This window comes from Ochotona princeps, chromosome 14, assembly GCF_030435755.1.
Source record: "Ochotona princeps isolate mOchPri1 chromosome 14, mOchPri1.hap1, whole genome shotgun sequence".
In the NCBI taxonomy this organism is placed as follows: domain Eukaryota; kingdom Metazoa; phylum Chordata; class Mammalia; order Lagomorpha; family Ochotonidae; genus Ochotona; species Ochotona princeps.
The window spans coordinates 30096412-30123106 of NC_080845.1; the positions used below are offsets into that span (position 1 = coordinate 30096412).

At 52.3% G+C, this 26695-nt stretch overlaps 2 protein-coding genes across 5 annotated transcripts; one reads left to right on the top strand and one right to left on the bottom strand.

Moving 5' to 3' along the window:
* The first annotated feature begins 140 nt into the window (after positions 1 to 140).
* ZBTB5 (zinc finger and BTB domain containing 5) lies at positions 141 to 13076 on the top strand. Of its 4 annotated transcripts, none has more exons than XM_058672244.1 (2): positions 141 to 178; positions 9936 to 13076. In XM_058672244.1, the coding sequence occupies exon 2, from the start codon at positions 9940 to 9942 to the stop codon at positions 11968 to 11970; it is 2031 nt and encodes a 676-aa protein (XP_058528227.1). In that variant the 5' UTR covers positions 141 to 178; positions 9936 to 9939; the 3' UTR covers positions 11971 to 13076. The 4 variants fall into 4 exon arrangements, with proteins under 4 accessions (XP_058528227.1, XP_004581031.1, XP_058528228.1 ...); XM_004580974.4 differs by lacking the exon at positions 141 to 178 and adding an exon at positions 210 to 353; XM_058672245.1 differs by lacking the exon at positions 141 to 178 and adding an exon at positions 608 to 1033.
* A 2135-nt stretch (positions 13077 to 15211) lies between these two features.
* On the bottom strand, positions 15212 to 26360 carry GRHPR (glyoxylate and hydroxypyruvate reductase). Its single transcript, XM_004580975.3, has 9 exons — positions 26204 to 26360; positions 24955 to 25085; positions 24256 to 24328; positions 22715 to 22831; positions 22080 to 22168; positions 20770 to 20874; positions 19787 to 19922; positions 18194 to 18324; positions 15212 to 15503 (listed from the first exon to the last, which is right to left on the bottom strand). Exons 1-9 carry the CDS (start codon positions 26284 to 26286, stop codon positions 15382 to 15384), a joined length of 987 nt encoding a protein of 328 aa, XP_004581032.1. The 5' UTR covers positions 26287 to 26360; the 3' UTR covers positions 15212 to 15381.
* Between the last annotated feature and the right edge of the window lie 335 nt (positions 26361 to 26695).

A 26695-nucleotide genomic window follows, 5' to 3' on the forward strand; every position in this document is an offset into this window, starting at 1 on the left:
CGGTGCGCCAGGGCTGGCTACCCTCCCGCCCAGGCCCCGCCCCTCCCGTCTGCTCATTGGCTCCAGCAGGGCCGGGGAGGAGGAGAAAATGAAGCAGGGGAGGACGCTCGGGCATTGCGTCACTTCCGTTTACTGTCGGGCGCCGCCGCCGTAGTCTCGAGCGCGGCGGTGAAGAGGGGTGAGGGAGCAGAGGCACGGACGGGAGAGGTGGGCACGGGGGGTGGGAGGGAAGGACGTCCCATCCTGGAGACCCCCGGCTGGACGTGCCCGCCCCCTGCGAGCCTGTCGAGTCCCTTAGGAGACGGGGTCCGTCCGCCGCCGGGCGAGGGCAAGGGGGGCGGAGCCCGCCTCAGGTGAGTCGACCCTGTCAGCGCGAGTGGCGGCGGCGCGCGGGGGGCGCGTTCCCGTGGAGGCCGTTGAGGGCCGGGGGCGCGCGCCGGGGAGGCGGGCACCCCGCGAGTTTCTCATTGTTACCCTTTGCACTGGCCGGGACCGGGCGGGTCGGAGGCGGGTTCTTCTGCGCAGGCGTCCCCTGTGCGCGGCGCGGGGCGGGGGGCTGGGGGTCGGGAGAGGCCTCCGGGGCGGCGGCGGCGGCGGCCGGGGGGCGGGATGGAGGCGGCGGGCTCGTCGGTGTCTCTGGAGCAACGAGGTTTCGTCTCCGCGCGAGCGCCAGGCCCACGCGCGGGGTGGAAGGGGGCGCGGGCGGCGGACCCCGCGTTTTGGGATGCCTCGACTCGCCCAAGTGTTTTATTTAAATGGGCGGTTGTGCGGGAGTGCTCGTCCCTGGCGGGGAGCCGTGGGCCAGGCTGTGCCGAGATGATCCTTGCTGTCCCATCTTGTGCATGGGATGGACGTACAGACGGGCTTCGGGCTCAGCGGAGGATACGGTAGAAGCTAATTTTTAAATGGAAATGGAATCTTGAATATTTAACTCAAGGGGAAGATGTTCCGGTAAGGACACTGAAGTCTTGATTGCACGTGAATCAACGGAAGTCACTCATCGCCTTCCAGCAGTTGAAGCACTCTGCAAGAGGTGTGCATGCACTTTCAGCTATTGGGTAAATGTGGGTGGGGGGTCTGTCTTCGGGGGTCGGAAGGGGGTGCTAAGGCTTGGCAGCCGCCGGTGATTTGTTGAACTTGCTTGGGCTCTTGTGCCGTAGACAGTGCTGGAAAGTCGCCTTTTGCTTTGTTTTGTTTGCTGGGGACCTTGCGCCTCGTTGGCTGAGGCTCTGCGATTTCTGTGGTGAGGCTAACTTTTGGCAAAATATTTGGGATGCTGGCAGGCTAGATTTGTAGAAGCAAAATTCTGAAAAAAATTGGAGGAAGCACATTGCACTGTGGGGGTATTTTCCTTAATTTTAGGAGTTACTGTTCTCAAGAAACTTACTTGGTCACATGATTATCACAAGAAGTGGAAAATAATTTGGTTCCCAAAGTGCATGTAAGTGTTTCATGTGTTGGAAATCTAGCGTGTTGTGTTTAGTGAGATGAACAAACTTTGCTTGTTGTGTGGACATGGAATCTCTCGTCTGCCTCAAATCCTCCTTGGGTTCCCAGGGATAGGTTGCTTGGGGTTCTTGTCTTAGCACAAGAAAGAGTGAAGACGTCATAGTAGTGGAAAGCGTGCTAGCAAAATTTAAGGAAGAGAAGTAATGAAGCGAGCACACACCTGTGCTGGCAGGCAAATGGGTGAGAACTGAGGCAGATGGAATTGTTCTAGATGTTGGGGTGGGCCTTATTTCCCCTCCCCCTGCACCCTCTGTGCCACACTGCTCTGAGTGGAGAGTTTTCTGAGTGTGTAATTCCCTCTAGCCCTGGGACGGGCTGGGATCCACCCAACCAGGTTATTGGATTATGGTAATCACTTTGATATGTAAATACCGTTTTATTTCTAAGGCTTGCTTCCTCAGTCCATCACATAGAAATTCTCATTTTTCTTCAGCTGCTCACACATACTCTTTGGCTCATGTTTACCTAGCTACATTAATGCTTGGGCAGGGGAACAAAACCCAGGCATTGATTATATGTTAGCTGGTAACTTCTTTACTAATGTAAACTAATTGTAAATATTTTCCTCCTATGTCAGTTTTAAGAGGATGAAAGACCTTAAAAACAGTTCTTAAAATGCATATTGTGAGAAACCCACTTGTGGATTTAAATTTTTTTTTGCCATCCACAGGTCTCTAATATTTCTTAAGTGTGGATGTTGTCTAGCAGAGGCAGTTTCCATGGGTGGTTGGTGTAGCTACTGGTGGCTGTAACACTACCCTGCACCTTTTGTCAGGCAGCAGTGACCTCCGCCTGTGCTCCAAGACCAGCTGTTTCTGAGTGAACTGTGCTCTAGACAGTTGTTTTCGTCATTTTTACCTTTTGAACTGTGGAATTTAATCTCAGCTTGCATTTTTAGGGGGTGATTTTTATCTCATTAATTATACATATATTTGCTGAAAGTTTTGATGTTTTTAATCTGCTAGACAGCTCAGATAGGGAATTGTGTTAGAGTACTGACTTTATTGTGTGATCTCGGGGATTCTTCTAGTGGGGACCAGGACTCAAGGTGTGTGTGACCTCCACACCGAAAAGAATTGGGACACAGGGAATGCCGAGGCAAGATGAACCAATGCACTCTTTATTGAGTTATACTGGGCAACTTATACCATGATTTTTGCAGGACAAGCAGGCAGATGAAAGGGACCAGCTGGGCCACAGTGCGGTGGCCTAGCGGCTAATGTCCTCACCTTGAACGCACCAGGATCCCATATGGGCACCAGTTCTAATCCTGGCAGCTCCACTTCCCATCCAGCTCCCTGCTTGTGGCCTGGGAAAGCGGTCGTGGACAGCCCAAAGCCTTGGGACCCTGCACCCACATGGGAGACCTGGAGGAAGTTCCTGGCTCCTGGCTTCGGATTGGCACAGCACAGGCTATTGCAGTCACTTGGGGAGTGAATCATTACATAAAAGATCTTCCTCTCTGTCTCTCCTCCTCTTTGCAATAAAAATAAATCTTTTTTTTTTTTTTTTAAGTTACCAAGTAACTAAACAACAGCATACAAGCTACTCTAACGATATGTCACAAGGGATTTGGAAAACAATCACCTGGTCTCAGACAACAGGATAAGGAAACATGGGTTACTGGAACCAATACTGGTAAACAAACAGATCTAACTAGAAAAAGAATCTAACAGAACTTTGTAGTCAGATAAGTTTAGGTGACAATCACTGAAAAAAAGTAAGATGGTGAAGACACCTCATACCTCTCCAGGCACACTTAGCCAGCAGGGTGGCCCATAATCTCAGCAGGAAATCTGCTTTCTGCTGTATTTTCAGTCTGCTGAGAACACCTGAGATTTGGGCTCGCTTGGGCATCTGTCTGGTTCAGGGGGCAAAGTTCCGCAATTAGCAAATCTCCACAGTATGACATGGCAGATACAGATTGTTAGTATCCCAAGATTATTGTATCTGTACCTTCCTTACTCTTCTAACGTATTTGAATGACTTTTTTAAGGCCAAGCATTTCCTTGATTCTGAAACACATTTTGTTTACACTGTTTTTCTTTTTTTTTTTAATATATTTTTATTTTGAAGTTTTTTTTTTTTGAAGGTTTTTATTTTATTTTTTTGGAAAGTCAGATATACAGAGAGAAGGAGAGATAGACAGAAAGATCTTCCATCCAATGATTCACTCCCAAGTGAGCCGCCACGGCCGGTGCTATGCCAATCTGAAGCCAGGAGCCAGGAACAACTTCTGGGTCTCCCATGTGGGTGCAGGGTCCCAAGGCTTTGGGCCGTCCTCGACCGCTTTTCCAGGCCACAAGCAGGGAGCTGGATGGGAAGTGGAACTGCTGGGATTAAAACTGGCACCCGTATGGGATTCCGGGGCGCGTTCAAGGCGAGGACTTTAGCTGCTAGGCCATGGCGCCAGGCCCTACACTTTATTTTTCTTGAAGACAGGATGCCATAGATGTAAACCTTGGCCTGGTTGACAGCATTTTTCTTTGTGTTACAAGAAATAGCTCATTTTATAATCCCTGGCATCCTAGAATTAATGGAATTTAGTACACTTAGAAGACTTTTGCACCCAATTAATTCATTATAATTGTAATTAGGGAATTGTCCAAATTTGCTGCTGTGCTCTGGGGAGTTTGTCACCTTTGGAAAGAAGCCTGTTGGAGGTGTTCTTTTTTTCCTGCATGGGTGAAAAGATTATCTTTTTATAAACTGGAGGTTGATTAAGTGGTGGGGCTGGCTTTCAGATTTCGACCAGGTAACCTGTTTCTTTGTGCAGCTGTCAGTATAAGTTTGCAGGTGCTTTAGTTCCATCTTAGTAAGTTTGAAATGGTTAGAGAACACACACATTTTGTTAACATGCTATAATTCATTTTTCAGTGCATCTTTTTTTTAAGATTTATTTATTTTTATTGGAAAATCAGATATACAGAAAGGAGGAGAGACAGAGAGGAAGATCTTCCGTCCAATGATTCACTCCCCAAGTGAGCGCAACAGCCGGTGCTGTGCCAATCCGAAGCCAAGGAACTTCCTCCAGGTTTCCCACATGGGTCCCAAGGCTTTGGGGTGTCCTTGACTGTTTTCCCAGGCCACAAGCAGGGAGCTGGATGGGAAGTGCAGCAGCCGGGATTAGAACCGGCGCCCATATGGGATCCCAGTGCATTCAAGGCGAGGACTTTAGCCGCTAGGCCATGCCACCGGGCCTTTTTCAGTGCATCTTTTTTTTTTTCAGTGTTTTTTTTTTTTAATTCATTAATTACATTGTATTATGTAACACAGTTTCATAGGTACTTTCAGTGCATCTTAATCAGTTTTAATTTAGAATCTACCAAGCCTCCTTCCTCTAAAAATGTGAGGCTGGTACCTTTGTAGTCCTGGTTTAGTTTTTACTGTGAAAGGAATCTGAGAAGGGCAGGGAAAAGAAAACTCGCTGTTTGGTGGTTCACTTGTGAGAGGAACCCAGAAATGCTACAAAATCAAAGACATCTCTAATTGCATTTTATTTTGAATAGACAAAAGCAGCTGAGCAGGTCAGTTAGCAGGATCAGTGGGAGAAGACAGAGCTCATCTGTGAAACCTGTATCACGCTGCTGGCGGGGTGGCCTTTGGTGGCACTTCAGCCTGGATCGATTTGCCCGCTGCCCTATCCCTGATCCTTGAGGGTGGCTCCCTGTGCAGGGGCAGCTGACGGACAGTTCTTAGTCAGCCTAACAACCTGGTGGAATTCAAAGGGCCTCACCCTGCGGGGAAAGAACTATACTTCACTCATTTTCACAGCCTCTGTCATGTTCAGAAGTTGAGCTGACTACTCTCCTGGCTTCTTTATTATTCTTAATATTTTTAAAATCTATTTTATTTGAAAGACAGAGTGGAGAGAAAGGGAGATCTTCCATTTCTGGTTTTTCTCAAATGACACCAATAGCTAGACCCGGGCCAGGTAGGAGCCAGGAACTCCATCTGGGTCTCCTGTGTGAATGATGGGACCCAAATAGTTGAGCCATCATCTGCTGCCTTCCTAAGTACATTATTACCTGGAGGCTGGATTTGAAGCACAGCTGCCTGGAGCTGGAAACTAGATATGGAAACTGGTGTTGGAAGTGGTGGCTTAATACACTGTGTGGCAAGACTAGCCCCTTGGGTGAATTCTTTAATCCTATAAAACTCCAGCCTGTATCAGTCACTTGCTACTATAGATGGCTACCCTTTTTGGGGATCAGAGGGATGGGAATGAGCTTTGTTTTTTTCAAGTTTGTTTTTTTAAAAAATTATTTTTTTGGAAAGTCAGATTTACAGAGAAGAGGAGAGATAAAGATCTTCCATCTGTTGGTTCACACCCCAAGTAGCTGCAACGGCTAGAGCTGAGCTGGCTAGAGCTAGGAGCCACCACCTGGTCTCCCACATGAGTGTAGGGTTCCAAGGCTTTAGGCTGTCCTCGACTGCTTTCCCAAGCCACAAACAGGGAACTGAAAGGGAAGTGGAACAACCAGGAGACAAATGGTGCCATATGGGATACTGGCACATGCAAGGCGAGGACTTTAGCCGCTAGGCTACCATGTTGGGCCTGAGCTTGCTTTATTTATTCATTTATTTGTTTATGTTTTTTCCTTTTTTAAATATTTATTTTTATTGTAAAGTCAGATATATAGAGAGACAGAGTGACAGAGAGGAAGATCTTCCGTCCGATGATTCACTCCCCAAGTGGGCGCATTGGCCGAAGCTGAGCCGATCCCAGGCCAGGAGCCAGGAGCCTCTTCAGAGTCTCCCACACCAGTGCAGGGTCCCAAGTCTTTGGGCCATCCTCGACTACTTTCCCAGACCACAAGCAGGGAGCTGAATGGAAAGTGGGGCTGCCGGGATTAGAACCACTGCCTATATGGGATCCTGGTATGGTTAAGGCGAGGACTTTAGCCACTAGGCTATCGCACTGTGCCCCTGAGCTTTATTTATTTGTTTTTTTAGAACAGTTTCAGATTTATAGAAAAACTGTAAAAATAATAAGGGGAGTTCCCACATACCCATACCCAGTTTCTCTATTGTAAACATCTTACATTGCTGTGGTTTTTGTTAGAATTAATAAGCCATTATTGGTGTGTTATTAGTTTTTTAAGATTTACTGATTGTTGTTGGGAAGGCAGATCAGATGTACAGAGAGAAGCAGAGACAGATCTTCAACCTGCTGATTTACTCCCCAAGTGGCCACAACCACCAGAGCTGAGCTGATCCAAAGTCAGGAGCCAGGAGCTGCTTCTGGGTCTCTCACATGGGTGGGATGATCTCTCAGCTGGTAGATGATCTCTTTCTCTTCCCTGTTTTAACTCTGCCTTCCAAATTAACAGAAGTCTTTCAAAAACAAGGTGTTCGGCTGTGAGGTTGGGGCAAAAGCAGCTCCCTGTAGTGTGGCGGTTGTGGGTGGTGCCCTAGCTAGGCTGGACCCAGTGCTGGGGACTCAGGCCAAGGTCACTGCTGCCAGGTGGTGACCGAGTCCTAGGTTTGGGCACCATGTGGTGCCAGTATCTGCCTGCTGGCCACCTGGTGGCAAGCTCTGGGGCTTTTAGAATATGTAATTGCTGCCTCAGGACATCCATGGATAAAGCCAGTGTGAGTGTAGGTGAGAAATGAATCTGGTTGATTCCCAGCAGCAGGGTCATGGAACTTTCTGGCAAGCATGGGGACTGAGACCTGGTGGTTTGGAGGGGAGAGTCCGTAAGATCTATTTGGGTCAGACTGATTCACCAGCCCAAATGGGAATCCTGAGATGGGCTGTTAGTTTAGAACATCACTGACTGCCACACATGAGTCCACACAAAAGCTGTGGCTGGGGGCCTGTCTGGCAGGGCTAGGTACCAGTACCTAACTGATTGGTAGAACAGTGGACAGGTCGCACTTGGCAGGGTCAAGACACTAACAAGCACGCGAGAGAACCAGGTCTGGGGTTAGATTTTGTGGGCGAAGTGTGGATCAAACCCTGTGGAAATACAAGTCCCACTGGTTAGCTAGCGAGCTGGGATGCTGGTGGGCTGAGCTAGGTGTGACCGTGGAACCTGCCATCACTTACAGGTAAAGGAACCAACAACAGTCTGGGCAGGTCAGGGCATCAGCACATGAATGTGCATCCTAAAATAGGATGTGGGCTGGATTGAGCTGCAACTGGAAGGGGGTGGACCGGGCAGGGCTGAGCAAACTTCAACTTGCAAGGAAGAACGGAAATCAGGATGGAACACAGGTCATGCCGAACTAGGGTCTTACACCAACTGGTCTGCATGAGCCAGGGATACTAGGACACAGCATCGAAGGCAAAGGCTGAGACAGATGAGGGGCTAAGCCACCTGGGTCAGAGCAACCACTGGCACATGCATCATCTAGAGCCAAGGTGAAGAAATGCCAAGGAAATGCCAAGAAATGAAATGCCAAGGTGAGATGAGATGTACCAGATGTGGACACAGCACCCAAACAGCACACATGAGAAGGGAGGGAGGGGGCAAAGCTAGTAGGGGGAATGTGGAGGGGTCTCTTGCTGGACAGCCACTCCCATTGGAGAGCATGGGTTGGGATGGGGGGAAACCAGACCAGGCAGGACTACAACACCTGTGGGCCTCATGTGAGCTAGATCAGGGAAAAGCCAGGTTGTGCTGACTGTTCTGACTGGTGCAAGCGAAAATTGTAGTGGGTGAGGATTGGTTGGGCTTTGCCGCAGCATCAGCTGGCAGAGGCTGGCACTGGGAGGGGGGCTAAATCTGTCAAGTTAAACTCCAGAACCATCTGGAGAGTGCATAATCAGGGAGTGGGAGTGGCCTAGTAGGGAGATAATGCGCACCTCCCTCTTGGGTTACCACTCCCACTAGAGAGCATGAAAAACAGGACAGGTGCAGGGGTGGCTGGACAGAAAGGCACTTGCCAGTATGTGTGCGGGCTGGATAGTAGGGTCGGTTGGATTGAACTAGGCTTCAGTGCCCATTGACATGTACGAGAGCTAAATGGAATGTGGACCAGCACCCAAAAGAGACAGGTATCACAGGCAGAAGCTTAATTTGCTAAGCTGCAACTCTAGCCCAACAGTAAATCTTCAGCTTCTGTCATCAAAGATATGCATGTTTTTCTAAGGAAGCATCTATGCAGTTAGCTCCGTGAGACCTCCCCCCCCAAGCTTAAAATTAAACTGGTTTGGGGCCAGTTTAATTTTGGGGGGCTGTCTTACTATTTTCTTTCTTTCTTCCTGTTTTTACTCCCCAGAAGGCCACAATGGCAGTGTTCAGCCAGGCCTGAGCCAGGAGCTTAATCTGGGTTTCCCATGTAGGGAGCATTGGCCCAAATATTTGGGCCATCTTCTGCTATTTTTCCCAGGCCATTGACAGGGAGCTGGATTGGAAGTGAAGCCACTGGGACTTGAACAGGAGTCTCCAGGAGATGCTAACATTATAGACAACAGCTTGAACACTGTGCCACAGCACCAGCTCCACCTTCCCCATTTGAAAATTGAGGTGTAATTTATTGAGGTTGCTTATAGTATAATATACAAACTTTAATTTCTTGTTTTAAGTGTACAGTTCAAATATTTTTGAGTAAATTTGCAAGTTGTGCAGCCATAACCACAGTGTAGAAATACCCTTCCTCTTCCATTGAAGAAATTCCTCTTCCTTTGGATCTATTCCTCAATAGTGCCCCAGGCCCAATGGAGTTCCTTTATGTGTGAGATTGTTTTCATTGAATTGGTTATCAGCCAGGCCTCCTGTCTTAGCCTCACCGTGACCTTCATTTTCCCAATCCGTGGACAAGCAGTTTTTCAGCCTTTGGGAAGGGTGTGAAAGGTGTGTGCCCTCTGACTGGGGTATAGCTTTATAGGCATGTTAATACAGCACTCATTCACCTTCTTAGCTTACCAAATGTGGATATTCTTTTTCTCCCTCGCTCACCCCCCCATGGGTTTTTATTATCCCTTTAACAGTGAAACCAAAAAGCATTAGCGTCTTTTTAATGCAGTTTTAGGAATGAGTAGGGAGCAAATACTTTTGTGTAGTCTGGTACCATTATAACTGCAGTTTCTTTCCACTAATGCTGGTTTGCCTTTTTGACTTATTTAAGGCCATCAAGACTGTGAAATTTCTTGGCACTCATTCATTACCCTCAGGGAGTGACAAACCCATGGGAAGAATATGCCTTCACCCACACATCATTCTTTTCCAACACAGATCCTCAGAGGAGGGGGTCGTGGGAAGTATGAAGGAGGGTGCCTGCAAGTAGGTGGTCACTGAGCCCATGGGTGTGTATGGTGGCTGAGGTAACAAGTTCCCCATGTCTGTGCCCGTCATCAGAGACACTACAGCTTCCAGAGGTCCATGCTGGGCCAGCTACACCTCTTTTCCTTGCAACCTTATGTTCTGGCTTGGGCTTAAGTTTTTCCATATCCTAACACTTTTCTGTTTTTCCTGTAGGATCATGGATTTTCCTGGTCACTTTGAACAGATCTTCCAGCAGCTGAACTACCAGAGACTCCATGGCCAGCTCTGTGATTGTGTCATCGTTGTGGGGAACAGACATTTTAAAGCCCACCGCTCCGTGCTGGCAGCATGCAGCACACACTTCCGGGCCCTGTTCTCGGTGGCAGAGGGAGATCAGACCATGAACATGATCCAGCTGGACAGCGAGGTGGTAACAGCAGAGGCCTTCGCAGCATTGATTGACATGATGTACACCTCTACCCTCATGCTGGGGGAGAGCAACGTTATGGATGTCTTACTGGCAGCCTCTCACCTGCACTTGAACTCTGTTGTTAAGGCGTGTAAACATTACCTAACAACAAGGACGCTACCCATGTCTCCCCCCAGTGAGCGTGTTCAGGAGCAGAGTGCCCGTATGCAGCGCTCCTTTATGTTGCAGCAGCTGGGCCTCAGCATCGTGAGCTCGGCCCTCACTTCCAGCCAGGGTGGCGAGGAGCAGCCAACCCCAATGAGCTCCTCCATGCGCAGTAACCTGGACCAGCGGACGCCCTTCCCCATGAGACGCCTTCATAAGCGCAAGCAGTCCGCCGAGGAGCGGGCCAGGCAGCGCCTCCGGCCAGCAGTGGACGACTCTGCTGTGTCAGACGTGACTCCCGAGAATGGCCCTGCAGGGCTTCATTCTCGGGAGGAGTTCTTCTCGCCAGATTCTCTGAAAATTGTAGAGAACGCAAAAGCCAACGGGATGGCCGACAACCAGGAAGACGGTGCTCTCATGTTTGACCAGCCTTTTGGTGCTCAAGAAGATGCCCAGGTGCCCAGCCAGTCTGACAACAGTGCCGGTAACATGGCGCAGCTGTCCATGGCCTCTCGGGCAACTCAGGTGGAGACGGGTTTTGAACAGGATACGGCAGCTGAGAAGGGGGGTTTCCAATGTGAGAACCCTGAGGTGGGCCTTGGCGAGAAGGAGCACATGAGGGTGGTGGTGAAAGCAGAGCCCCTGAGCTCCCCCGAGCCGCAGGACGAGGTGAGTGACGTGACCTCCCAGGCAGAAGGCAGCGAGTCTGTGGAAGTGGAAGGCGTTGTGGTCAGCGCCGAGAAGATCGACCTGAGTCCCGAAAGCAGTGACCGAAGCTTCTCAGATCCCCAGTCGAGCACAGACAGGGTGGGCGACATCCATATTTTGGAAGTCACAAATAACCTAGAACCTAAGTCGTCTTTTAGCATTTCTAATTTTTTGAACAAGAGCCGAGGAAGTAACTTCAATGCAAATCAGAACAATGATGATAATATCCCAAACACCACTAGTGACTGCAGGCTGGAGGGCGAGGGCCCCTACTTGCTGAGTCCGGATGCTGGGCCTGCGGGCGGGCCCTCCTCTGCCCCTGGCCCTCACGTGGAGAACCCATTTAGTGAGCCGGCCGACTCCCACTTTGTCAGGCCTATGCAGGAGGTGATGGGCCTGCCATGTGTGCAGACTTCAGGCTACCAGGGAGGAGAACAGTTTGGGATGGATTTTTCCAGGTCTGGATTAGGCCTCCACTCCTTCTCCAGGGTGATGATGGGTTCCCCAAGAGGAGGAGCCAGTAATTTCCCATACTACCGCCGCATAGCTCCCAAAATGCCCGTCGTAACTTCCGTCAGGAGCTCACAGATCCCGGAAAACACTGCCAGCTCCCAGCTGATGCTGACGGGGGCCTCGTCCTCCTATGAAAGCACTCATCCTTCCCAGCCTGGCCCGCCACAGCTGACCAGGGCGTCCGCGGATGTCCTGTCCAAGTGCAAAAAGGCCTTATCAGAGCACAACGTCTTGGTTGTAGAAGGCGCACGCAAGTATGCCTGCAAAATCTGCTGCAAAACCTTCCTGACTTTGACAGACTGCAAGAAGCACATCCGTGTTCACACAGGCGAGAAGCCCTACGCCTGCCTGAAATGTGGCAAGAGGTTTAGTCAGTCGAGCCACTTGTACAAGCACTCCAAGACCACCTGCCTGCGATGGCAGAGCAGCAACCTGCCCACCACCTTGCTCTAAGTGCCCTGGTCAGATGCCACTAAGGCCAGCTGTGGGACTGAAATGAAGTCTGGTTGGGAGGCAGCTTGTGCCGTGGAGCTTGGGGCTTCACATGCCCTGTGGCTGTTGAAAGTGCCAACAGCCAGTAAATGGAGATGTACTGCACGTCGCCCAGTCTGCCAGGCGGCTGAGTGACACATACACCTCTGGAAGGGGATGGGATCCCTGAAACCAAGTTCTTCCTTAGGGTGAAGCAGTGCAGTTGTAGTTTGTAATTAATGTTGTTCAAAGCAGCACATTTAAAAATTGAAGCAAAACTTTTTTAAACCATTTTTGTAAATCCCTGGAGCATTTAATGAAATTTCCTCTACCCTCTGATGGGAATGTTACATCCCCTGTACAGTGATGCAGAAAGGCACTTAGTGTAACCAAGCAGTGGCGACCTGGTGCCTGTCTGGCAGGTGCTTGAAAGTGTCTCCCAGGTGCATCCCCGGCCACTAAAACTACTATATTTTTGTCTGTGTTGCAGTCACAGGTGCTGCACTTCAATGGTGCTAACACTGGTCCAGAGCATGCATGCTCTTGGACTGTTAGTGTAGATGCTTCTGGAAACATCCCTTTCTGGTAGGTGTCTTTACCAGTTTTTTCTGATTTTAAGAGCAGAATGTAAATGGAGTATGTGCTTATAGGGAGTGCCACGTAAGGTCTTGTTTCTGTATGTGCTGTTTTAGCAGTGTTTTAAAACACTTGTATTACCAATGTTACAGTCCCATTTGGAAGTCAGAGAAGAGCTGGTGTTTGTCTTTGTTCTGATGTAGTCCCATTTGTGGGGTCTTCCATGACGCACTTACTTTTTACTCACCCAGACATCCAGGCCAGTCCAGCGTGACACATCCCACCCGAGGACAAGCCTCTCTCGCCTCACTGCTTCCCATTTCTGTGCATTACTGTTTTCAATTATAAACTAACCAAAAACAACACTCCCCACCCCCATGGATTTTGTTATAGCATAGACCTTGAACTTTTTGTTAGTTAGTGTGCCCCCCTCCAACCTGATACTATTTAAAGTTTTGAAATCCAAATGTAGTAGCATTCATGGATAAATATTGTACTGACTCTGAGTGGGGGTAGGCCACCTGAGACTTAGAAGTTACTGGGTAGCATCCAGGACAACCAGACGGGCCTGCAGGTCATTCGCCGCACCCCTCTGGGCCTTGCCACCTGACTGCAGCCCCTTCATGCTGTCCTCTGGCCTTGGAGCATCAGGGCTCCTGGTGGCACCTGAGTCCTGGCTCACAGGCATTTGGGGACAGCACCTCTGCAGCACTCACCAAATAAGTTTAATTCATGCATGAATGGGAGTTCATTGGTGTCCTGCTTTCTTACAGATAACCAAACCATTGTGCTTCAGAGTTACTCAGTTCTTACGTTTAGAAAGCTAAATATTTGTATAGCCTAAAACAAAAACAAGCGTGTTTGCTCCTCTTAGTCCACATCTCATCCATTGGTGGCTAAACTCATCAAGTCCACAGAAGGGCTCAGTGTCTCCTGCCAGCGAGTTCTGTTGGGGGAGCTCAGGGGAAACACGTTGAGAACTGGGAAAGGGAGGGATATGTGGCTCACCCTCTGCAACCATGTTGTGACACAATGTGTGGGGGCTGAAAATCCAGCCCTCCATGCAACGCAGGGACCAGTGTGTTGAGAGATTGTTCATGGGAGTCAGGTGGTCAGCGAGGAGAGCGAGAGGCCCTGCCCAGGATGAGGTGCCAGGAGCCTGCGTCCTGCTCCAGCTCAGCTGCAAATTGGGCTCGGTCCTTGGGGCCTGTGATGTACCCTGGAGCCCTGCCTCTCCTCTCCACTGCTGGACAGAACCTGGAGTCTCATCTACCTCTTAGTTGCCACACCTCAGAAGCAAGCTAGCAGGCCAGTGTCTTTGGACATGCTGTAGCACTTAAAGAGTAATTCAGAGGTCCCTGGAGAACCAGTCTCAGGGTCTCTGCTATGACCTGTAGTTTCTACGCATTATAACTGGTGTTGGGTACCTGAATTCTGATTGGTTAGCCTTAATTCTCGCCCCGGCATAATCGTGTAGAATCTTTTCTGGTGATCACATAAAAGCTGTGTCAGGGCACCTGGGTCAGTGGTGCTATGCTGGTGAAATTTTAAGAATTTTAAAATAAATAAAACTTTGTCATATTCATGCCTCTAGCTACGTGTTCTTTGCTTGATGTTACAAAGGTTAAAACAAAAATGGGAAATGATGTTTCTGCCTTGGCCAGCCCTGCTTTGACTGATACTTTCTTAGAACCAAGCCTCCCAGGAAATCATGCAGTTAGGAAGTTCCTGGTTGCTCCTGTCACCTTATCCCATGTACCTTCCTTGTACCCTGGCTTTGAGCCACGGGCACGTGGGAGGTTTGTCACACGAATCAGAAGGCCCCTTCCTAGCACGTCCTGCCCCAAACTTTAAAAGTGCCATTTGCTGGCTTACGGCTGTGGGCAGGAGCAGGAAGCTGGTTCCTCCAGCACCTGGTCAGATTTGTGCCATGGCATTGCCAGTGGTCTAGCCATAGGGAAGAGAAAGAGGACAGTGATTATAAAAATATCCTGCTTGGGGTAAAGGGATGAGAGAGGGAACAAAGGTGTAGGTGCTGAATTAGACTAAAAAACTAAGAAACTACCCAGAAGGGCACTTGGCCCAGAGGTTAAGCAACCATCCCATATCAGAGTGCCTGGGTTCCAGGCCCAGCTGTTTGCAACATAAGCTTTCTAGAAAGCACACACCCTGGGAGCCGCAGTGATTACTTAAGTGCCCTGCCTCCCACCCCTCCTTGGAAGACATGTATAGAGTTCTGGGTCCTGGCTTCAGGCTATTGCATTTGGGGAGTCAGCCAGCAGACTGTGTCTCTATCTGTGCCTTTTAGCAAAAATGGAAAAAGGAAAAAAAAAAAAAAAAAGCAGCCCACCTACCTTCATGTGCTGGTGACCTCAAATGAAAGATCATGGAGACCTTGCTAGGTTCCCACTCCTTCCCAGAAATTCTCCACTGCTGCTGGGGTCAGAGTCAACTGGCATGCGGCTGTCCTGGCCTTGGGGAGGGACTAGGACAGGAATGTGGGCAGAGGCAGAAGATGTGGGTTTGGACAGGCTCTTGTAAGCAAAATGCCGAGGGTAGGCAGCAGCGCCAGGCACAAGCCCAGATGCCCACCGCTGAAAGGCAGTGGGTGTATAATTGTTGGCTTCCCCCAGGTACAGGCCAAGGCGTCTTTCTAAGAATTCTTTAATGGCAGAATCCCGCGTTTGGGCTCAGATGGTTCAGCTGTAGAAGCAGCACAGTGTCTCGTGGGTCCAGGATGGGGCAGGCACTCTCTTGGCCCCTGCCTGGGGCTGACAGCATGGGGCCCAACGCCTCAGCCCTGGGCTCTCCAGGTGGCTAGAACTTGAGTTCACTGGGCATCGGCTCCCCTCTCAGGCCAGCCAGAAGGTTGTTGGCTGCCAACAAGGACATGGTGTTGCGAGTCTTGTAGGTGGCACTGCCAATGTGGGGGAGAATCACTGGAAAGGAGAAGAAGAGGGTGCTGAGAATGGGCAAGAGCCTCTGTCACCAGGGCCTGCCAGGAAGGGGAAGGAAGAGCTGGCCCCCAGGCCCCCTCCCTCCTGTCCTCAGCCCCTCCTGCACCAAGGCCACTGACACCCAGACCCAAGTCAGCTTACATCCTAACACGAGACTTCAAAAACTTTGTGGAAAATGGGATTTAAAGTGCTTTTCTTTAAGATTAATTTATTTTTGTGGGCCCGGCACGAGAGCATAGAGGTTGAAGTCCTCAGCTTGAATGTGCCAGGATCCCATATGGTCACCGGTTCTAATCCTGGCGGCCCGGCTTCCCAACCAGCTCCCTGCTTGTGGCCTGGGAAAGCAGTCGAGCATGGCCTAAAGCTTGGGACCCTGCACCAGTGTGGGAGACCTGGAAGAGGCTCCAGGCTCCAGGCTCCTGGCTTCGGATTGGCTCAGCTCCAGCCTTTGCGGCCGCTTGGGGAGTGAACCATCAGACGGAAGATCTTCCTCTCTGTCTCTCCTCTCTGTCTCTCCTCCTCTCTGTATATCCGCCTTTCGAATAAAAAAAGAAAAAGAGAGACAGATCTATGTGCTGGTTCACTCCCCAAGTGGCTGTAATATCCAGAGCTGGGCCAAGCCAAAGCCACCAGCCAGGAGCTGCTTTCAGGTCTCCCACGTGGGTACAAGTTCCCAAGGCTTTGTGCCATCTGCCACTGCTTTCCCAGGCCACAAGGGAGTGGATGGGAAGTGGAATGGCCGGGACATGAATCGGCACCCATATGAGATCCCAGCACTTGAAAGGGAAGGATTAGCCAATTGAGCATTGCGCCAGGCTCAAGTGTATTTTGATGCAAAAAAAATTTTGTGGGGCTGGCACTGTTTTGCAACAGGCTAAAGCTGCTGCCAGTAATACTAGTATAGGCATGAGTTCCCGTCCTGGCTGCTCCACTTTGGATCCAGCTCCCTGCTAATTCACCTGGGAAAACACCAGAAGATGGCCCAGATGCTTGGGCCCTGCACTCATGTAGGAGACCCATTAGAGGTTAATGGTTTCAGCGCCAGCTGCTGGGCCGTTAGTCATCAGAAGATGGAAGAGCTCTTCCTCCAACTCTGCCTTTCAAATAACTATTTATTTTATTTGTTATTTAATGTTATTGGAAAGTCAGATATACAGAGAGGAGGAGAGACAGAAAGATCTCTGTTGATTCACTCCCCAGGTAGCTGCAATGGCTGGTGCTGTGCCAATCCAAAGCCAGAAACCTGGAGCCTGTTCTGGTTCTCCCACATAGGTGCAAGGTCCCAAGGGTTTGGGCCATCCTCCACTGCTTTCCCAGGCCACAAGCAGGGAGCTGGATGGGAAGTGGGCCGCAGGGAGATAAACTGGCAACCATATGGGATCCCAGGGCGTACAAGGCAAGGACTTCAGCTGCTAGGCTGCCACACTTGGCCCATTTCAAATAAATGATGTTTTCTTTCTTTTTTAAAATCTGTGTATATAGACACAAAAATCCGGAGCCTGAGGAGACCCAGCCTTGACATCACTGCCCAGGGACATGGGGGCACCTTCTTGGCCAAGTTGCTAAGCACCTGACCACCCTCCCTCTGGACCCAGAAGGTGATGCCACACAGGCTTTCTACGTAATGATGTAACCTTGCTAAGGTGTGGGCAGCACAGTTCTCTGTGAGGTCACTTGCCCCGAAGAACCACATTTGAAGGGCAGGAGGCACCAAGTTGAACACCAGGCCAGGGGGGTAGGGCTTGGGAGTTGGGCAGCACCCAACATTACAGTCATGTTCTTTGTGGGCTGGGGTCAGGATGGCAACGGTGATCCCAGGGCTATAATAACAGGGGCATTAACTGGGGGTGGCAGCTGAGACCGTTCTGTGTGCATTCCCAGGGCCTGAAAACAAGACAGGAGCAAGGCCCGTCTGGAGCTGAACCCAAAGCCCAATGGTAGGGTCCTGGCTGCCTCGTATAGTGCCAGGAAACCACAGGCAGGGAGGGTGAGGCTGTGTGGTCCTGGCCAGTCCTACAGCCAACCCCCCAGCAAGCTAGGAGGACACAGTGCTGTAGTGAGACCTGTAATATCTCAGGCTAATGGTGGCTCATAGGCACAGGGACACTCGGGCGAGGCTGGAGCTGCACCAGGGTCCACCCACCCTCTTTTAAAACATTCTTTTGGGCCTTGTGCAGTAGCCTAGTGGCTAAGGTCCTCACTTTGTACACCCTGGGATCCCATATGGATACTGGTTCCTGACCTGGTGGCCCTACTTCCATTCAGCTCCCTGCTTGTGACCTGGGAAAGCAGTCAAGGGCAACCCAAAGTTTGGGACCCTGCACCTGTGTGGGAGACCCAGAAGTGGTTCCTGGCTCCTGGGTTCAGATCAGCTCAGTTCCAGCCATTGGTGGCCCTCAGGGAGTGAGTGTTGACGGCTACTCGGTGGATGGAAGATCTTCCTCTCCTCTCTGTATAACTGCCTTTCCAATAAAAATAATTTAAAAAAATTGTTTCCTGCCTTCAATTCTGTTAGGGACATAGACCCAGCCTGGCCTGCTCAGGAGCACCTCCTGTTATTGTTTCCCAGGACATTCATCCCCTGCCGGCTGCACACCCAGCCTGCCACGCCCCTCAGCCCCACCCAGCAGCAAGACAGCACAGGGCAGTGCACATGGGAAAACACTTCTTACCACAATTCTGCAGGGACAGGAGGGGGTGGTCTGTCGGCAGAGGCTCAGGGGTCGTCACATCCAGTCCAGCAGCTGCAATCTGACCACTGGCCAAGGCCTGGTACAGATCGTCCTGATTCACAACGTCGCCCCTGGGAATGAGAGCAGGGATGGCCTTTAGGACAAACAGAACTACGCTCAGAAACTGAGCCTTTGGTTAACCTTTGAGGCTTTTTTTTTCTTCTTTTTATTAGGGTTGGTATGGTATTGTAGCACATTAAGCCACCATTTGCAACACTGACAAATCCAAGTGTGGGTTCAGGCACAAGCTGCTGCACTTCTGATCCAGCGCCCTGCTTAATGCACCTGGAGAGGCAGCACATGGCGGTGAAGTGCCTGGGCCCCTGCCATCTGTGTGAAACTGGATGGCGTTCCTGGCGCCTGCCTTTGGTCTGCCCAGCTCCTCCTGCTGTCATATGGGAAGTGAACCAATGCTCTCCCTCTCTTTGCCTTTCAAGTAAAATATATTGGTGGGGGACTTGGCACAGTGGTGTAGTGAGCTAATTCTCCATATGGTGCTGGCATTTCATATATGGGTGCTGGTTTGAGTCCCAACTACTCCACTTCTGATCCAGTTTATGGCCTGGGAAGGCATCAGAGATGGGCTAAGTAATTGCATGCCTGCACCTGTGTGGGAGACCAAATGCCCTGGTTCCTGGCTTTGGATCAGCTTAGCTCTGGCTGTTGCAGCCATTTTCGAAGTGACTGAGCAGAAGGAAAGTCTGTGTACTTCTTTCTATATTCTGCCTTTCATATAAAAAATAATAAATAAACCAATGTTGTTTATTTGAGGCAGAGTAGACAGATGACCAAGTGCTCCTATCCTCTGTTTCACTCCCCAAATGCCCACAGTGGTCAGGGCTACACTGGGGTAGGAACTCCATCCAACTTCCTCATGTGGTAGCCGGGACCCAGCTATGGGAGCTGTGATGTTGCCTCCCAGAGTGTGCGTGAGCAGGGAGCTGGAGTCAGGAGCTGGAGCTGGTGCTGAACCCAAGCACTCACGGTATTGATGTGGGCATCTTAGCAACTAGGACAATCTCTAAGCCCAGCACTGTTTTTTCCCCTCCCTTAAGGTGTATTTATTTGAAAGGCAGAGTTACAAGAGATCTATCCATTGGCTCACTCTCCTAATGGCTGCAAATGGCCTTTCTTGTGTTCCGTGTGGGCAGGATGGTTAATGGTTGGCTGGCTAGTTGGTTGGCTGGTTGGTGGGTGGGTTGGTCAGGTGCTTGGCTAATTGGTTAGTTGGTAACTTGGATAACAGGTTCGTTAGTATACTTGGTAAGCTAGTTGGTTGTTTGGGTAGGTGATAACTTGGTTGGTGGGTTAGGTGGTTTAGTGGATTGGTTATTTGGTTAGCTGGTTATTTGTTTAGTTCATAACTTGGTAGACTGCTTGGATAGTGGTTACTTGGTTGATTGGTTAGCTGGCTAACTGGTTGGTTACTTAGTTGTTTTAGTTAGTTCATCAGTTGGTTGGTTGTTGTAGATGAGCAAGCTCAGCTTGAGGGCTCAACCATAGCCTTTCAGACTGCAGGCAGCCCTGGGATACCTGCTGATGTTGACAAATACGGCTGTGCTCCTCATCTTCTGGAAGAACTCCTTGTTGCAAAGCCCCTTGGTGGCCGGCGTCAGGGAGCAGGACACAATCACGAAGTCGGACTCAGCGGCCAGCTCCAGGGCAGACACTGGAGGTAGAGCAATGGGCAGGTTAGGAGCGGGATGGCCCAGACTTCCCCTGCCACCTCCCATGACACAGCCTCCCAAGATGCTTTCTGAAGGCCAGGTCTCCACCTGCACAGCTCTGATGACCAAGTCCCTTGCCTCCCATGGGCCCTGGGTCATCCCAGCCCCCAGGGTGCAGACCTGAGATGGCAGGCCCTTGGGCAGCACCACCTGGGGCTCCAGGTGGCCCTGACCTCACCACCTTGAGTGCCCAGTGTGATGAGGGGAGCTGCAGTGCTTGAGGCCCAGTCTGCTATCTGCCCTCCAGGCTATGCGCTCCTGGACAAGGGCACACAGTGCTGGGCCTGCACTCGCCAGCTGCTGACAGATACAGGGTGGGGGCTCAGCTCCTCCTCCCATTTACCCCATCCCCATGGCTCTGCCCTTGCATAGGCAGTGGTGACAAGGAACTGTGCCCAGCAGGGGGCCTGGCACTGAGAAAGTTCCCTAGGTAGGGACGTGAGGGGACACCCAGGACACAGCAGCCCACATCCCACCTGGAGCTGCCACATCCTGCTTGTACGCCACCTCTCAAGGAAAGTGGGTTAAACCACACATCCCATGTTGGAGCATCTGGTTCAAGTCCCAGCTGCTCCATTTCTGACCCAATTCTCTGCTAGCAAAGCAGCGGAAGAGAGCCCAAGTGGCTGGACCCCTATATCCACATAGAAGACCTAGACAGTCGTGTGGATATCTAGGAAGTGAACCAGCAAACAGAAATCTCCTTCCCTGTCATGCTTTGAAACAAGAGCCCCCCACTCACTGCTTGAGTACAGATTGGGCTCTAGCAGACATCAAGGCCATACTTACCAAACTCAGCCTGGAATTCCACTGCTTCCTGAGGCTTGGGCTGCTGCCCAGTGTACAAAAACCTCTGGACACCAAATGGTTTCAGACGTCGTGCAATGGCCTGGCCTGGAGCAAGGAGTCAAAGTCCATGGCTTGTTCTCACTTCACAGAGAGCAGGGCCTGCCAGCTCCATCCCTCAGCATGGCACCCCCTGAACTGGTCCGTCTGAGTGGCTGTGCAGCCCTGGGAACCCACAGCGCCCCAGATGCCCGGAATCTGCCCAATGGCTGCTCTGCATCCTCTTGGAGGTGCCAGCCCCCGTGAGGACCACTGGTACACAGTCCATGTCTCCTCCCTCCTTCTAGATCCTCTGCTTTTGTTATTGCAAAACAGGCCTCATTTGGCTACATCCAGTCCCAGCTTCCCATCCAGCTTCCCACGTATGGGTACCCCAGGAGGCAAATGACGGCAACCTACACAGAAGACCTGACTTCAGCCTGGCCCAGCCCTTGCCATCACGGCTATTATAGGCATTCGGGGAGAGAACCAGTGGATGGAAGATCTCTCTCCCTCTGCATCCCTGTTTCTCTTCCTTTCAAATAAAATGAAAACATCCTTTTTGTAAAGTTTTAAAATAAAAGATGTATTCACTTGAGAAGCAAAGACAGACACACAGGTGTCACCAGTGGCCAGGACTGGGTTAGGCCAAAGTCAGCAGCTGGGAACTCAATGTGAGCTTCCTGTGGGAGAGGCAGGGCCCCAGTGATCCGAGCCATCACTGGCCCTCTGGGGTCCGCAGCAGCAGCAAGCTGGCAGGGGCAGCCAGAGCTGGAAATCCCACGTGGGATGCAGCGTCTTTCCCAGACGGCCCAACACTCACCCCACATTTGACTTTTTTGGTGGCATCCACTATCTCCTAAATCACCCCAAACCTACAAGACCTGTTCATCCACATACTGTGGAGACAGGTGTGACAGCTGGGTTTTCAAACTCAGAAGACGCCCAAGGTTCCTCCAGCAACCCTCTCTGCTCCTGGCTCTCTGGGCCCCAAGCAATCCCCCCTCCACACAAGGTGAATACATCCTGCCCCTCCCAGGGAGAGCACCCTGTACCTGCAGCCTCTGCCTGTTCTTAAAGAGCCCTGGTCTCTGACCCCTTGCTGCCTTTGTTCACACATCCTGCAGGAAGCCTCAGCTTTACTTGTTCATTTGCCTGTGATTTTGCTGCTGCTATCTCCTCAGGGGCACCAGCCCTGCAGGGTGCAGGACGCCCGAGGGTACAGCTGAGGGAACTCAGCAAGGAGCAGAGTCCAACCCCGCCCACAGCCTCACCTATGCGGCCCAGCCCCACGATGCCAACCGTGCTCTGCGACAGTCCATAGCCACACATCCACAGTGGCTTCCATGAGGTCCAGCCACCGCTGTGGGAGAAGAGAGGATGGTGAGGGGACTGGGGCCCTGGGAAAACACACACACACACCCATGGACCCAGCTGTAAGGGCCACGAGCTGCAGCCATGACCACTGCCCACTGCGGTTGAGCAGTGGGAAGGACTCCAGCTTTACAGAAATCCAGAGTGGGACAGGGAAATAGAAGAAAGGGGGCTCACGTGAGCTCCCACAGCCCAGGAGAGCTCAGAGCAGCAGGTGGCATGGCCCAGGAAGTGGGGCTCCATCCAAGCCAGCTCTCAGCAGCTGCGAACAAGTGAGCAGAGCTGCGACCCCCTCCCACCACCCAGGTCGGCAGGCGGAGGTGCCCACCCCCAGGTGATGCGGGGACAACATCATGTCTCAGCTGCTAAGGATACGCTCCTGATGCACACTCCTGCCCCACTGACCACTCTTCTCCCACCCTCCTCTTTCGTAATTTCCTTTTGTGCCCAGTTCACCCTGGCTTTGATTTTAGCTGTGTCCAACACGCCGCTCCCTAGATGGGGCACCGCAGGGTTTGGGGGGGTGTTCACTCACTTCTTCACTTCCCCGATGGCTTCAGGCAGCCGGCGGCAGGTCGTGAGCAGCAAGGAGACAGCGAGCTCGGCGGTGGCATCCGTCAGGACATCTGGGGTGTAGCCCACTCTGATCCCACTACAAATCAAACATCGATGTACTGGACTATGGGAATGTCTCCCTCCACAATGGCACTTGGCTCCCTGTTTGCCCTGCCTCGATGGCAAGGGAACGCGGAAGAACGATTCATCAACCCCATCCTTTGGGCAGGGTGAGGAGGTGGAGGAAACTGGACGGGGAATCTGTAATAGCCACCTTCTCTACTTCCAGTGTTGTTGCAGAGCTCCAAAAAGGCTCTCAAAGTGGGGGAAGGAGACAACTCCACACAGGTTGACCTTTGCTGACCTCTCAAGTGATTTTTTTTTTTTAAGATTTATTTTATGGCCCAGCGCCATGGCCTAGCAGCTAAAGTCCTCGCCTTGAACACGCCGGGATCCCATATGGGCGCCGGTTCCAATCCCGGCAGCTCCACTTCCCATCCAGCTCTCTGCTTGTGGCCTGGGAAGGCAGTCGAGGACGGCCCAAAGCCTTGGGACCCTGCACCCGTGTGGGAGACCCAGAAGAAGCTCCTGGCTCCTGACTTCAGACTGGTTCAGCTCCTGCCATCGCAGCCACTTGGGGAGTGAACCAGTGGATGGAAGATCTTTCTGTCTCTCCCTCTCTCTGTAAATTTGACTTTGCAGAAAAACAATAAAACTTTAAGAAAATTATTTTTAAAAGGTTTATTTTTATTGGAAAGTCAGATTCACAGAAAAAAGGAAAGACAGAAAGATCTTCTGTCTGCTGGTTCGCTCCTGAAGTGGCTGCAACAGCTAGAGTTGAGCCAATCCAAAGCCAGGAGCCAGGAGCTCCTTCCGGGTCTCCCATGAGGATGTAGGGTCTTAAGGCTTTAAGCCATCCTCTAAAAGCAGGGAGCTAGAAGGGAAGTAAGGTAGCTGGGACATGAACCAGTGCCCACATGGGATCCTAGCATATGCAAAGTGAGGATTCAGCCACTGAGCCATCATGCCAGACCCCTCTCAGGTGATTTTAAGTATCAGGTGTACATGTGGACAGTCTGGTGACATGTCTCCCACCTGGAGTTCTGAGTGACTGGAGCACACACAGTGAAAACAAACAAGGGGTTGGTGCTATGGCACACAGTCTGCAGTCCAGCATCCCATATGGGCACCAGTTCAAATCCCAGCAGCTCCACTTCCACTCTAGCTCCCTGCTTAAGGCCTGGCCCAAAGCCTTGGGATCCTGCATCCATGTGGGAGACCCAGAAGAAACTGCTGGTCCTGGCTCTGGGCTTCTACCTGGCCTGACCCTGGCCATTGCAGCCATTTGGAAGGTGAACCAGCAAATGCAAGATTCTTGTCTCACCCCCTATACCTCTGATCTTCAAATCAATCAATCAATAAATCTTTAAAAAAAGTTAAGAAAGCAAACACAGTCCCCTTCATGCCCACTCCACGGCCACTCCTCCCCCAGGTCCCCTTCAGGACCCTGGCTGCACTCACCGCCTCTTGATTTCATCCAAGGCCAAGTGGTCTACCCCCACAGACAGCGTGCTGATGACCTTGAGATTGGTCCCTATGATACAGAAAACGTGCTCTTGTCCCCACCTTATACAACTCAAAGCCAAAACATGAGGGACTCCATGGGGACACCTGGTTATGACTTTCTTGGAACGAGAGACACAGTGATATCTCCGGGTCTCCCACAAAACCCTGACCAAGGCTGCCGGACAGCCACAGATGTCGTGGTCCAGGCAGATCAAGCAGCCTGGCCCAGGCCTCTCTTACCCACTGCCCTGTCCACCCAACCAGGCCTGGGGACTCAGTCAGCTACTCATTGGGGGGCTGTCCCACAGAGCGCAGGCCTCTCATACCCTCTCCTGAGAGATTCTGGGCCAGGGCCAGGGAGCAGTTGGGCTTGGCACTGGCTCATGAGGCCCCCCACCCCCGGACTTGGCAATCTTGGTGCCTGAAAATCTGCAACCATGACACAGTCTCAGGGTGGCTGGATAACCACATGCTGGCGCCCCTCCTCCTGCCGCCCACAGGCACAGGGTCTGTCTTCAGGGCCTCACCTGGGGGAGGTCGGAGGGTGGGGCAGTGTGCATGCCAGAGGGGCTTGTTCAACAGCAAGCCAGGGTACCCAAAGAGCATGCTGACCGCCCACGGGCCCTCAAGCCAGCTGATGCCTAGGACACGTACCAGCAGCGTCCAGAAGTTTCTTGTCCACGCGGTCAGAGAGGAGGCAGAGCAGACCGTGAGCGCCCACCACACCACGCTCCAGCTCCTGGCTGGGGATGGGCTCATCCGAGTCCCACTCCTCCACCTCACAGCTGCAGGGGGAAGGCAGGAGGCTCAGGAGCAGCTGGGGCTGGGAGACCCTCTCAGGGCTTGTCCTGCTGCCTCAGGCTGCCTGCAGGGGGAAGGGCTGCCACTAGCAGAGGACACCAGCTCCCCGGTGGGGGAGCATGCGGGGGACAGATGTGGCCCCAGCTTGCTACACTCCTGGGGGCTGGGACTTGGTGGTCACCTGCATCTTTCTGTTCTGACAGGTTGATCTCCAATACTTGCCCTGAGGTCAGGGAGGGCAAGATCACGACCCGTCAGTTAGCAAGAACTCACTGTTAGTGCAGCCAGCACAGAGGCACTCGGCTTGCGTGCAACAGCCCACAACAGGAGAGCAGACTGCCCTGCAGTCAGTGTCCACGCTTCGCCCGACCCCCACCCCAGCCCGGCCCAGGGCATCCTTCTAGGGCACAGCAGGCCCTCAGTGTAAGTTCTGTTGCACTGAAAAAATAAATCTGGTCACCCGCCTGCCGCCTGGGGCAACAGGGCCCACCTCCCACTCCCCTCGGTGGAATGCAGCCTCAGACCCCCAGCGTGGCCACCTGGGCAAGGTTCTGCACTCTGGCTGGAGCGGGAATAGTTGACTCCACCGTTTCCCAATGCAGAGTTGAAGGATACAAGGCTGGCCGGTGAAGCTTTTCAAAGGACTCATCAAAGGTCATGGCCAATCTCTCACTGGGCCAGACCAGTAACCCTAACCGTAACCGCGGGGTCCCTGACCCCACCTGCCCGGCCAGCTGCCGCCGAGATAGGGGGTGGAGAACTAACAGCTAGGACCTCGTGTCCAGGACAGTCCCTGGCTCCCCTTTCCCTGGGGCCCTCCTGGCCGCCCAGCGCCAATGAGAGTTGCCAGGATCCTGGAAGGCAGCCCAGGGCCCAGGGCCCAGGGTCCAGGGTCCGCCGGCTTTCACCGGGCCCAGGACGCTGCCTCCTCACCCTTCCCCCGTCCCAACCACAGGGGGCCTCTGGAGGCCGCCCCCAGCCTCACGCCCCACTCCCAGGCGCGTGCGGCAATGGCTGAATCACCCGGGAGCGGGCACCCCTCCATACCCCGGGGTGTGCTCGGGTGACTCCCGCCACGGCGCGGGAGACGCCGGGACCTTACTCTGCGGCCTGGGCGAGCGTGGCCCGGCCCTCGGGCGGGATCCTGCGAGTGACGAACACCTTCATGAGTCGTGCCGGCCTCATCCGACCTGCACCGGAGAACTCTGGCCCGACCCGGTGGCGGCCAGCGGGACGGAAGCGGGAGGCGGGGCCTCGGATGGGGCGGGGCCCGGCGCGTGGGCAGGCGGGAACGCGCGGCTCTGGGCCGGGAGCCTGGCTGACCAGGGACGGGCTGCGCGCTGCCCCGGGACCCCGTGTGCAAGTCTCGGTGTCTGATCCAGCTCTAATGTCCCCGAGGCTGGAGACTCCAGGATGCCGCGGCCAAACGTGGCCACCTGGCGCCCCAGAGGTTCGGGCCTGTTAGGTGTGGCGCCAGCAAAGGACTCCAGCGTGTATGGGGTTGTGTGGGTGTAGAGTCTGGGGTTAGGGGAGAGGGTATCAGTGGGAGCCACTGGCATCCCCTGGGTGTCCTGACCATTCCATCTTGGCCACG